We start from the raw sequence: 13,324 nt of genomic DNA on the forward strand, positions 1-13,324 counted from the left end.
TTGGCCAAAAATCATCTCTGAAGACGAAATGACCAAAATGACCTCCGTTTGGCTTAACGGGCCAAAATTGTCTGTACCAATTGAAAATTTTTCTAAGCATTTCCTTGGCATTCTAATGCCATTAAAACCTCAATAACCCTTCTCTGGAGTCCCAATAATTATTTTATAATTTTTTCCTCGGGTCTAGGGCTCCTAGTTGCGAGAACCGCTACTTCTCACTAGGTTACACATCGCTAGTGCAACTTATCATTTAACTTGTTTGTATTTTATTTATTAAATTTTTCCTAAATTTTTCTTATTAATATTTAAGTTATTTATGGTTTCTCACTTTAGTTTAAATATTTTTTCGGACATTCTAGCTATCCGGACCAACTCGTCACCTAATAGTAGATCAGATTTTGACTAGCTAAAGTGAGGATGTTACAACTCTTCCCCTCTAAGAAAAATTTCGTCTTCGAAATTTACCTGATGCAAACAATTGAGGAAACTGTTGCCTCATCGTCTCTTCACTTTCCCAAGTTGCCTCTTCAGTATTGTGGTGCCTCCAAAGCACTTTCACTAGTGGAATTTGTTTATTTCTCAGTTCCTTCACTTCCTGAGCTAGGATCTGTATAAGTTCTTCTGTATATGTCAAGTCCGGTTGGATTTCAATCTCTTCCATGGAAATGACATGTGAAGGGTCTGAGCGATATCTTCTCAACATAAAAACATGGAATACATTGTGTATTTTATCCAGTTCTGGTGGTAAAGCTAGCCGATAGGCCACTGGTCCCACACGTTCAATAACTTCATATGGGTCAATGAACCTAGGGCTTAACCTACCCTTCCTTCCAAACCTCGATACTTTCTTCCATGGTGAGACTTTGAGAAACACTTTATCGCCAACTGCATACTCTATCTCTTTTCTCTTCAAGTCGGCATAAGATTTCTGTCTATCTGAGGCAACCTTCAAGTTTGCTTTGATTATCTTTACTTTCTTCTCAATGTTTCACTGTGTCCGTCCTACCGCTTATCTTCGCCCAATTCAGTCCAACACACTGGGGTTCTACATTTCCTCCCATACAGTGCTTCATATGGAGCCATTTAAATGCTAGCTTGGTAGCTATTGTTATAGGCAAATTCTGCCAGTGGGAGGTATCTGTCCCAACTCCCCTCAAACTCAATGACACAACTCCTTAGCATATCCTCCAGGATCTATCACATAATTCACATTGTTACTATCATTTCAATTTATTAATTGTAAAAATTCAATTAGTTTTTAGGTTTACTTAGATTACTCATTCTGACTGTCCATCCGTCTGGGGATGAAAAGCCGTGCTAAAATGGAGTTGTGTGCCCAAGGCTTCTTGTAAATTTTTCTAGAATCTTGATGTAAACCTTGGGTCTCGGTCAGATATGATGGAAAGTGGGATTCCATGCAGTCTAACTATCTCACTGATGTATAATTCTGCTAGCTTCTCCAGTGAGTAGTCAGTCCTAACCGGCAGAAAATGTGCTGACTTCGTCAATCTATCCACTATTACCCACACTGCATCATGTTTCTTTTGGGTGAGAGGTAGACCACTAACAAAATCCATAGTGACCTGATCCCATTTCCATTCAGGTATGCTTATACGTTGTAGCAATCCTGACGGAACTTGATGTTTTGCTTTAACTTGCTGACATGTCAAACACTTAGTCACATAGTCAGCTATATCCCTCTTCATACCAGGCCACCAATAATGAGACTTCAAATCATTATACATTTTTATGCTTCCCGGGTGCATAGCATAGCCACTAGTGTGTGCTTCTTTCAGAATACTAGTCTTCGCCCCATCATCCGTACACACACTCTTACTCAGAGTATAAACACCCATCCGCTTTCACCTCATAATCGCTTTCCTTTCCTCCGAATTTTTCCCACAATGGCCATCGGTTCTCATCTGCCCTCTGCCCATCTTGTATCTGCTATAGCAGGGTTGGCTTCACTTGCAACTCAGCCAAAATAGCTCCATCTTAAGCTAAGGACAGACAGGCATTTAGTGATCTTAAAGCTGTGATGGACTTTCTACTCAAGGCATCAGCAACTACATTTGCCTTCCTGTGATGATAATCTATCACACAATCATAGTCCTTTAGGAACTCAATCCATCGCCTTTGTCTAAGATTGAGCTCTTTCTGGGTTGGCAAATATTTTAGACTCTTGTGATCTGTATAGATGTAGCATTTTTCACCATATAAATAATGCCTCCATATCTTCAATCACGAAGATAATTGCCGCTAACCTGCATCATGAGTAGGGTAGTTCTGCTCATGTGGCCTTAATCGCCTGGAAGCATAGGCGACCACTTTCCTCTTGCATCAATACACACTCTAGCCCATTATGCGAGGCATCACTGTAGACCACAAAGTCTTTCCCCAACACTGGCTGTGTTAACACTGGTGCTTCTATCAACATAGCCTTTAGCCTCTCAAAACTGGCTTGGCACTTGTCGTTCCAGCCAAATTTCACATTCTTGTGCAACAACTTTGTCATTGGAGCAATGATAAGAGAGAACCCTTCACAAATCTTCAGAATACCCAATAGCCCCAAGAAACTTCTCGACCTCGCTTGTATTTCTAGGAGGCTTCCAATCCATCACTGCTTCTATCTTTTTGGGATTTACTCTAATCCCCTCAGCTGATACTATGTGTCCAAGGAAAGAGATTTCACTCATCTAAAAGTCACACTTGGATAGATTAGCATACAGCTTATTTTCTAGCAAGGTTTGAATAAAAATCGTCAAATGTTCATCATGTTCTTCCCTAGTCTTGGAATACACCAGAATATCATCAATAAAGACCACTACAAACCGATCTAAGTATGGATGGAAGATACAGTTCATAAGGTCCATAAATGCTGCTAGTGTATTTGTTAACCCAAACGGCATCACTAAAAATTCATAATGCCCATACCGGGTTCTTAATGCAGTTTTGTACACATCTGTATCCTTTACCCTCAACTGATGATACCCTGATCTGAGATCAATTTTTGAAAATACAACGTCTCCCTTCAACTGATCAAATAGATCGTCAATTCTGGGTAATGGATATTTATTCTTCACATTTACTTTGTTCAACTGCGGTAATCAATACACAATCTCAAGGTTCCATCCTTCTTCTTCACAAACAAAGACCGAGCTCCCCATGGTGACACATGGCGTATGAACCCCTTTATCAAGCAACTCTTGCAATCGAAGTTTTCAACTCCCTCAATTCATGGGTGCCATCCTATAAGGAGCAATAGAAATGAGTGTTGTACCCAAAGATTACCTCAATAGCAAACTCGACTTCCCTTTTTAGTGGTAAACCAGGCAACTCTTCAGGAAATACATCTGGGAAGTCTCTTACTGTGGGTATATCACACAGGTTCGGCTTAGCCTGCCTAGTATCAACCACATGTGCTAGGTAAGCTTCACAGCCTTTTTTCATCAATCTTCTTGCAACTGTGGCTAAGATAACATTGGACAGGAAATCTGTCTTTTCACCCACAACAGTGATCTCATTACCCTCAGAAGTTTTCAGAGAAATCCTCTTCAATTTGCAATCAACTATTGCCTGATGACGTGACAACCAATCCATTTCCAAAATCACGTTAAACTCGTGGAAGGGCAACTCAATTAGGTCTGCCGAGAATTCATACCCCTAAATCCTCAACGGGCAACCTTTATACACCTTATTCACCACCACACTGTGGCCTAGTGGATTTATGATCAGAATGTCTTGATCACTCTCCTCACCGAACTCCTCTCAATGGGTAGTTTGATGCAATTGTTGGAATTAGTGGATCCTGGATCCACTAATGCATGCACAAAAGTGTTGTAGAGGGAAAACGTACCCCTGATGACATCCGGGGCATCTTGCTCCTCCTGAGCTCTGATGGCATAGGCCCTGGCTGGTATTCTAGTGTCTGGTCTCTCGGCTGATTCAGATGCAGGCCTCAGTGATGGACCAGCTGCCTCAGGTTTACCAGGCTTCCTACCCCTTTGTGGTGCAGGAGCAGGTCTGTTAGTTTGTGTTGGAGCAACTGTAGTAGTCCTCTTCGGACAATTCTTGATCTGATGTTCTGTCGATCCACATCGTAAGCATGCACCAGTCACTCGCTAATAATCCCCCTTATGCCACTTCGGCGATCGACAAGCGTAAGATGCCGGCTGGTCCCCGAACACCGCCCCAGAGAGCTGCCCACTGATGGTGTGGACTGGCCTCTCCTAGGTGTGAACTGCGGTCTGGGCCCTTGAGATTGACCCTGACCTTGTGGTGGTCCTGAACTCTGAGCAGGAATACCCTTACTCTTCTTACTGGGAGCAGAAAATGTACCGGATCGACCTTACCTCTTCTTTGTCTTTCCCTTTTATTTTGTTCATTGATTCTGACCCTTTCCACTTTTGATGCAGCATCTACTAGCTTAGCAAAATCAGTGATCTCCAATGCTGTGATCATGACTTTGATGTTGTTATTGAGCCATTCTTCAAACCTTCTGCACCTCTCTGCCTCTGTAGGGACTATCTCCCTCCCATATCCGCCACCGATAAACTCACGCTCATATTCCACCACTGACAATTGTCTCTATCTCAGACTAATAAACTCTCTTATGCGCTCTTCTAGATACACTTTGCTCACATATTTCTTCCTAAACTCTATGTGGAAGAATTTCCAAGTGATCCGTTCAAGTTGCACCTCACTGGTTACTGTGTCCCACCACTGATATGCATCATCCTGAAGTAGGGACACAAAGACTCTCTAGGTTCCGCTCGAGTGCGCTTTAGCTGTTTCAAAGACTTTGATGGTTCTATTCAACCAGTTTTCTGCTGTCATGGGATCATCCTCCCTCTTCTCGAAGAAGTCCACAGCCCCATGCTTTCGCAGTTTCTCCAGATGAGATTTCTTTGGTGCTGGTGGAGGTTGTGGCTATGGTTGTGGTGGTGGAATTGCCCCCATCATTTGTCGATAGAATTCGGTCATTTGCTGAAATAGAGCAAACTGAGGTTGGGCAGGTGCCTCAGCTGCTGGTGGAGTAGATTCTCCCTCGCCTTTGATTCACTCAGGTGGAGCACGACTCTCCACCACTTCTTCAATCGCTTCTTTGAAGGTGATCCATATCCTATTCAAAATAAGAAAACAAACAGATCTGCATTAGTGTCACCTCAACACTTACAAATGTAATGCAATGATATGCACTCTATCTAGGCCTAGAAACACCTAAACCGATGCTCTGATACCACTAAATGTGACACCCCTTACCCGTCAACAGTGTAGCCGAGAAAGTTATGCCACTCAGTGTGCCGGAGCACCAATTTATATTTCTAATTACAATTTATCCTTTTTAATTTATTTATTTACAATTTTTTGATAAATATGAATTTTTTCGCAAATTTTATAGAAAATCCGGCAGAGTGCATTGTAGAATTGAAAATGCTTCTGAACCTGTTTAAAAACATTTCCAATATAATTTCCAAATCCAAACTCCATTATACACATTCAAGTCAATCTCAAAATCTCAATCTCAAATCACAACACTATTTTCAGAAATATTTCTTTTCACTTCATTGCGCGAAGCACAGTCATAAATATTTCTCAACATAATATACAGAAAATTCCAATAATATGAAATTTCATATAGTTACATCATTACATAATTACAAGAGTTTATAGTTACAACCCAAAGCTAATACAAAATGCAAAATATAAAATGCTACCCAAAATCCTAATGTCCTACCATATGCAGTGCAGATATGAGATGACTCTGGACTCCGAATGTAGCTCTGAATGCTCACCTGTCGATGTCCACTGGCTCCCACCTAGGTCTCCAAGACTACTGGCGTGGCAAAAGTGACGCTCTAAGCAATTCTGCTTAGTGATGACAATATAAAATAAAATAAAATGAAATAAAAATAAATATACATAATGTATGTTTACATTTTTGGGTAGACTTAATTTCTGCTATTAATTGCAGTATTATCCATTTAAAATTCTGTAAAGTTTATTATCATTGCCCGAGTAACCTATATTGGTCAACTGGATTGGATAAACAGGTAAACTGGCACTGGGTACTAAGTACCTCGGACCATCACACCATCGGTCACATTATGTCTCTCGGTGTGCAACAAACAAACTAATAAGTCAGATAATTAACGGTTAAAACCCAAGTGTAATAATTCAAATAACATAGCCAAAGGCTATTTTGTCACAGAATGGCATGGGAAGCCATGAAACACAGAATGACATGAAGCCATATGCAGTACTGCTAATAGAACCCTATTGGCATGCCAAGCTATCCAAACTAATCTTGTTAGGTATACTATGGCATTTTACACTTTTAAGTTTCACAATTTTTGGAATTTAAGTTTTAGTATTATTATTCTATTCATTGGTCAACAAAAATGTTGACTTTTGCATAGGCAATAGGTACATTGGTTCTAATATTATCAACATACTACATTTTGCATTCAAAATTTGTTGGTATTGGTTGCCAATACCATTTTTAAGCTTAATGTTAGTTGGGCAGAATTTTTAGTTTTTATGCTTTGTTTTTACTGTTCCATTGGTCAATTTTGCAGTGGGAATTTGGTAAACTGATCAACATGAAAGTTGTTCCTTATTTTGTCTAGTTTCATTTCCTTTTTTGAATCACTCCATTTGGAGTTTGTAGCTCAAGTTATGGTCTAAAAACCACAACTGGCCGGATTGAAATTTGTCCAGAATTTCTGGACTGATCATATCTACAATGTAATGAACAGTGATTACAGCTCACCTTTTGAATATGTTCTGGTCATAATTTGGGTTAGGTTTCTTCATGAAAATTGTTGGTCTACATCTCAGCTTATTGCTGGTAAAATTTCAAGTCAATTGGACCTTTCTACACTGATTTATGGCCAAATGACTAAACACTATTTATTTGGTCATTTTGCCCAGGCAGACTGCAGGTCACCCCGATTAGGGTAAGCTTTTGGTCCACTTGGTTTGGTTTTATGGGCATAGTTTCTTCACCAAAGTTGTGTCATTATGTGTCTAGTTTCATATCCAATTGGCCTTGCACCAATTGAACCTCTACAATTCAAGTTATGGCTACCCAAACCTGCTGGACTCATGTCCAGTTCTGCAGGTCACCAAGGGCAGCCACACCAAACCCAAATCCTATCACTCAACACACTTCATTTTTTATTGAACAGAACTAAATGGTCACTAATTGACCATTAATACCTATTTTCATCATCATATGGTCAAAGTCCCATTTTTCCACCCCAAACCCTAACTCAACATTTCAAACCATGCATTAAGATTGCATTTCATCAATCCACATAAAAGAGACATATTGTGGGCAGCCATACTACCCTTTTAACTTCATTTAAATCATCACCATCTTGCCTAATCAAGGCTGCCAAAACTTAGGGTTTATATACAAATGGTATTCCATCAATTTTCCTTATCATTTGCACTCATTCATAATTATTAAACATGAATTTTAAGTGAAATTTAAGTTCAAGTCACTAACCTCTATGGAGTGAGATTTTTCTCACTTGCTAAAGCTCTTGTTTTCCTCTTCTTTTTGCTCCCAAAATACTCACCAAGTTGCAGGAATACTTTTTTGTGTTGACAATTAGGGTTTTTGATGGAAGAAAGCTAGGGAAAATCAAGCTTGAAAAAGCTTGCAAATGGGTAACAATGGTGGAGGTTCACGGCAAGGAAGAGATGAGGAAGAGAAATCTGATTTTTTTTTGTTTCATTTTCAGCCCATTTTGTCTCTTTAAAATAAGTTGATGCCATGTGTCCATATTGAATAGGTTGGAAAAACTTTAATGACATCATTATGATGTCATAATGCTATTTTCTTTCATTTCTTCTTCATTTCTTGTCTAATTAATTTCAATTAAATTTTTAACAATATTTAGTCATATTTTATGTTATATAAATTATTTATTTAACTGGACAAGTTGGCAAAAAATCATCTCTGAAGATGAAATGACAAAAATGCCCTCCATTTGGCTTAACGGGCCAAAATTATTTGTACCAATTGAAAAAATTTTTCTAAGCATTTTCTTGGCATTCTAATGCCATAAGAACCTCAATAACCCTTCTCTGAAGTCCCAATAATTATTTTATAATTTTTTCCTCGAATCTAGGGCTCCTAGTTGCGAGAACCGCAACTTCTCACTAAGTTACCCATCACTAGGGCACCGGCTCATTTAACTTGGTTGTATTTTATTTCTAAAATTTTTTCTAAATTTTTCTTATTAATATTTGAGTTATTTATGATTCCTCACTTTAGTTTAAATATTTTTCCGGACATTCTAGCTGTCCGAGTCGATATTGGTTACCGAAACAGTAGACTGTACGTACTAGCTAAAGTGAGGACGTTACATACATTCCTCACATGACTTGTAGGCAAGGGAAAAATATACAAAGAGTAAAGGGACAAAGGCTCTATGGACTCAGTGGCTAGCTAGACCCAACAATAGCCAATTAGTCAGTCCCCTCTAAAGAGCATCAGGGGCACAATTAGAAGTGATAGAATGAGACATCACTATATTTAAGCCATCACACTCCTAAAATTATATAAATAGAAATAAATACAAAATATATGGATATTCTCTCCATTAGTCTCTAAAAGTTAATTTTTCTACCCTAAACTTCCTACCCCTTCACAATTGCGGCCCCATTCGCTACTAAGGATGAGAATGACCAATTGCCAACTTATGGATCGAACTGTCATTTCGATGCAAAAATTGCTACACCTACTGTGAAACTCAACAAGTGAGCTTGGACCTGTGCTCTTTGTAGAATCCTCAATGGGCTTACGTTTTGTACTATTGTGCGTTACTCGCATCTTTAATCTTGCGCTGAGATGATGTCCTGGTTTTTTGATCTTTGGTTACCTAGTAAATGATTTTAAAACTTTGTGATCATTATTTTGTTATAACGCTAGAAAAATTTTGCTTTGCGTTTAATGTTGTATTGACATTAATGGATTGAAGAATATGAATTATTTTTTTTTTATTTCTTTTTAAGTCATTAATAATCAATTTTATTGATTTTTAATGGCAAATATTTAACGTTGTTAAATTAGGATTTAATTAAACTGAAATTGGATTATGAAAGTGCTCAATTGATCCCAAACAAAAGTCAGGAGCTAAATTGATCACTGGGTAAAACTTTAAGGGTAAATTTGGATCGTTGGCTATTTTTCTTTATAAAGAAAAGTAAAGAACAGAAAAAGTGGGGGCAGGGCGTCGATCTTACGCCAAATCGAAGTGATAGAAAATTCTAGAAGCAGATGCAGACATTTCTTCCTCTTAGTTGTATAAGAATCCTATCAATCTACTCTTCTCTTCTACTTCATTTACATTCTCTTTTCCTCTAGGTTTCTCTCTATCTCTCAATCATTGTATCTCACTTTTTCCTCGCGTTCTGTTGCTGATCTGGTTTATGATTGTTGTGGTTTTCAGGATTTCATTGGTGAATTTGATTTGATATGGCATCAAAGCGCATTCTGAAAGAGCTCAAGGATTTGCAGAAGGATCCTCCTACGTCTTGCAGTGCTGGTATTCTCTCTCTCTCTCTCTCTCTCTCTCTCTCTCTCTCTCTCTATTTGCTTAAAAATCTTCAATTGTTTTTTTTTTTCCTTTTTCTTATTTTTATGACTTGAAAATCAGGTCCTGTGGCTGATGACATGTTCCATTGGCAAGCAACGATTATGGGTCCTGCTGATAGCCCTTATGCTGGAGGAGTCTTCTTAGTTTCTATTCATTTCCCTCCTGATTATCCCTTTAAACCTCCCAAGGTATGTTGCTTTTTTTTCCCCATTTACTTATGGTTAATGCTCCTGTTTCTGGTATTCAGTGGCTATAATGTTGGGTTTACACATTTGGGAAGTAGAAAGAAGAACCCGCTGCAAAACCATGCCTTACCTCCAAAAATTCCTCCCAAACATAGTGCAATTAGAGGATGAATATTCTCTATTTTTTTTTTATTCTTAATCCTGAAAGTTAGGGTCTGTTTGGATGGGGTGAGTGAAGTTTTAGTAATGGAAAGGCAAAAGAGAGGAAGAAAGGGGAAGGGTCCTTTAGGGTTATAATAAAAAAAATTTCATATTTGAGAAGGACCGAGTCAATGGAAAGGGAAGGAGGGGCAATGCATGAGAGGTAAATTTAAACGGTGTATAAATAAAATATTTATAATTCTTATCTCTACTTGAGAATAAGAAAAATTGAGATTTAAGGGGTAAGAAGTGGAAGATTTACCTTACATACTCTTATCCTCAATTAACTTACTTTTTTTCAAAAAGAGATAAAATAGTTATTTACCCTACTTACCTTTATTTACCCTTCTTATCCTCGACCAAATAGACCCTTAGGATTAAAATTCTTTGCATTCAAGGTAATTGAGCCCTGATTTTAAGTGAAAGTCAAATACTTTTGTGGATTATTTTAGTTATAAAAACATATCCTTTCCAAAATCGTTATGTTCTACTAATTTAGTTGCATCGTTTTGGTTGCTATGCTTGAATTGAAAATGATCCTTTTGCATGTGATAGGTTTGGGGTGTCGTATATTTTAATATGGTGGGTATGCTTAGTACATGTCCTTGATGATGTGCACGTACTGTTTTGTATATCAAGTCATCTTTTGTGGGTCTCTTTTCCTTTAGATACTTGTTTTAGCTATCAAAATTAAGTATTGTGTATAATTGAGCTTTGGCTCAATAGTATTGCAGTCCTCTCCAAGGATGTGAGGGTAAAAGTTCGAACCCCATTAAGAGCCAAATCAAACCAAAGGGAAAACAAAATTGAGTCTTGTTCTCCTGTCAATTCTATTCTTAGTTTTGCATTATCAGTTCTGTAGGCAGATAATATGCTGGACTTTTAGTGTTGTGTATTGCATTGTGAAAATAATGATTGTAATGACCAAAATATAATCTCAGGTTGCTTTTAGGACAAAAGTCTTCCACCCGAACATTAATAGTAATGGAAGCATATGTCTGGATATTCTTAAGGAACAATGGAGCCCAGCGCTAACAATCTCCAAGGTTTGATTTGACTATTACATTTTCTTTTGTTATTGTTAGACATTCATTACCATTGAAACTTTTATTTATCTGAGAACTGGATTATTTGCAGTATTATACACATAAGCATTGGATGTTTTTATGAAACTCACTTGCATAGTTATTAAAGGCTCAAGGCGCACTAAGGCGCCAAGTGATCCTGGAGCCTAGGTGCAAGGCGCAAGGAGAAGGCATATGCCTGAGCAAAATGAGGCGCAAAAAAAAAAAAAATAAATAAAAGTAAAATAAATATGAATATTCCATCAAACTTCAAATAACATAAAACTAAAAATAATAATAACAATTAAGCATTCAAGTACTAAATTATTAAAACTTTAATAGTTTTTTAATATTTCATAACTAAAGTTAAAAAATTATAAAGTAACTATATCTTCTTCATCTTTTTCTACACCTTCATCTTCTTAATATTCATCTTCAAAATCAATATCTTCATCATTTTCCTTACCTTTAAGAATTAAAGGAGTATTAAATTTTTTTTTTTTAAAAAGATAATGAGTGGTAGTGTTGAAAATGAAAATATGAGAGGTTTATAACCCTGAGTATGTTAGTTTGATGAGATTTTGATAAATAGTTATCACCAACAATACTAATTTTGAAAACTTTTATATCGACAAATTTCGAGTTGGGTGGTAGTACTTTTTGTCAATGGAAGTACTCGCCGAATGTAGAAATAAAAAAGGCACGCCTTTTTAGCCTTGCGCCTAGAACAAGGAGCACGCGCCTAGGCGCATAAGGCGAGGGCCTGGTGAATGTTGCCCGCCTTTCTCCTGTAGAGGCGCTAGGACTGGAGCTTGGTGAGCCTGGAGCCTCAGGCATGCCTTTAATAACTATGCTCACTTGAAATCAGTATGCCTTGTGCACTATTACGTGGTTATCTATTAGTAGATATGACCATTTGACTCTTAATGTTGTTTATGGGGTGATTATTCTCATTATTAATGAGAAATTATTCTAATATCTGTTGGATTGCTTGGCTTCTTTCTGTACATGGCTTAGTCCTGTTTTAAGGTATTTAGTGGAGAAGAGATTGGATACAGCAGTAATAATGATAAGGTCCCAAAGGTCTCAGTTTGTGATAGTAAATCTGAGAATTAGTTTTGTCTATTCTATGCATGAATGCTGAAGGTCTGAGATGGCTGGTGACTTTAAATCAACCTGCAATTGCACAATGACTTGATGATCCCTTGGCAATATTTGACAATTTGAGTCTCCAATTTATACTGGAACTATGATTATTCAGCTATTTTTCTTGCTATTAAAGGAATAGCAAGATATGAGTGTTCACAGAGTTTAGTCTTGTTTAAGGTGTTTTGTCAGGACTCGGGAGTTGGAGTTAGTGTACCAGTAGTGATTTGACTATGTCTTGAAAGGTCTCATGTTTGATACCTCATCAATTGGAGAAGCTGAATGCAGCTTAGGGTTTTAAAACAGCAAAAGAAAACTGTAGCAGTAATGAAGTCCTGTAAAGCTCATTATATGCATCGAACTGCATTATATTAGAAATCTTGATGAATTAATTGTTCATGGATAAATGCAGACCATCCATTGTTTGAGAGATTGTTGAGTGCATCTGGTGCACAGGAACCCTCTCTCTTTCATTCATGTGGGATTCTCTTCACATTTTCAGGTGTCTATCACATGTTTATGTGTGGATGGTGCATTATTTTTTATGCACCCAATAATTTCTTTATTGTTTAGGAAATGGGGACCTGTACACAGGGTCTCTCTCTCTCCTCCCCCCCCCCCCCTTTTTTTTTTGTGATTTGGGGGGGTAGGGGTTGTTAGGAGTTTTCCTTGGGGGATGGGGGTTGTTAGGTGTATTCCTAATTACCTACCGGCAATTAGATATAATATCGTGTTAATGCTTGATATAATCATAAGATTGATCATATTGGTACCTGCTTGATGGGAGATGAGAGTTGATTGTAAATCATGTATGTTGTGTGATGTATTGTCCTATAGCATGGTGATGCTAACCTACAATTTAAATATTGATGATATGGTTGATTTATGTTCTTGTGACATTTTATATTCTGCAATTGAATGTATATTGAAATGCTACCACAACTTATACGTCTAGTTTTGAATAGCTGTCCTTTTAGTCCGTTCCCTATGGTAACATAATATTTATTCCCATGTAAGAATATGATGCAATATTGGTGGAAGTTAAAAGGGGAAATCTTTTTGCTGTAAGAACCCGAACAGTTGGGCTTAAGTTCTTTGTTGACTTCTTTTAGTTGGT

At 37.7% G+C, this 13,324-nt stretch overlaps 1 protein-coding gene across 2 annotated transcripts; it reads left to right on the top strand.

Annotated features, from left to right (window-relative positions):
* The first annotated feature begins 9,162 nt into the window (after positions 1 to 9,162).
* Positions 9,163 to 12,439, top strand: LOC131171424 (ubiquitin-conjugating enzyme E2-17 kDa-like). Of its 2 annotated transcripts, none has more exons than XM_058131515.1 (4): positions 9,163 to 9,317; positions 9,465 to 9,560; positions 9,672 to 9,799; positions 10,939 to 12,439. In XM_058131515.1, the coding sequence occupies exons 2-4, from the start codon at positions 9,491 to 9,493 to the stop codon at positions 11,047 to 11,049; spliced, it is 309 nt and encodes a 102-aa protein (XP_057987498.1). In that variant the 5' UTR covers positions 9,163 to 9,317; positions 9,465 to 9,490; the 3' UTR covers positions 11,050 to 12,439. The 2 variants fall into 2 exon arrangements, with proteins under 2 accessions (XP_057987498.1, XP_057987497.1); XM_058131514.1 differs by having other exon boundaries at positions 9,172 to 9,379.
* Positions 12,440 to 13,324: the final 885 nt, after the last annotated feature.

The sequence above is a fragment of the Hevea brasiliensis genome, chromosome 12, assembly GCF_030052815.1.
Source record: "Hevea brasiliensis isolate MT/VB/25A 57/8 chromosome 12, ASM3005281v1, whole genome shotgun sequence".
NCBI classification, from domain to species: domain Eukaryota; kingdom Viridiplantae; phylum Streptophyta; class Magnoliopsida; order Malpighiales; family Euphorbiaceae; genus Hevea; species Hevea brasiliensis.

What these genes read in the sequence shown, in the direction of transcription:
- LOC131171424 (XM_058131515.1), top strand. Translation starts at nt 9,491, where the DNA reads ATGGCATCAAAGCGCATTCTGAAAGAGCTCAAGGATTTGCAGAAGGAT. An exon ending in TCCTACGTCTTGCAGTGCTG is followed by an intron (nt 9,561 to 9,671) that starts GTATTCTCTCTC and finishes CTTGAAAATCAG; the next exon opens with GTCCTGTGGCTGATGACATG. An exon ending in ATCCCTTTAAACCTCCCAAG is followed by an intron (nt 9,800 to 10,938) that starts GTATGTTGCTTT and finishes ATATAATCTCAG; the next exon opens with GTTGCTTTTAGGACAAAAGT.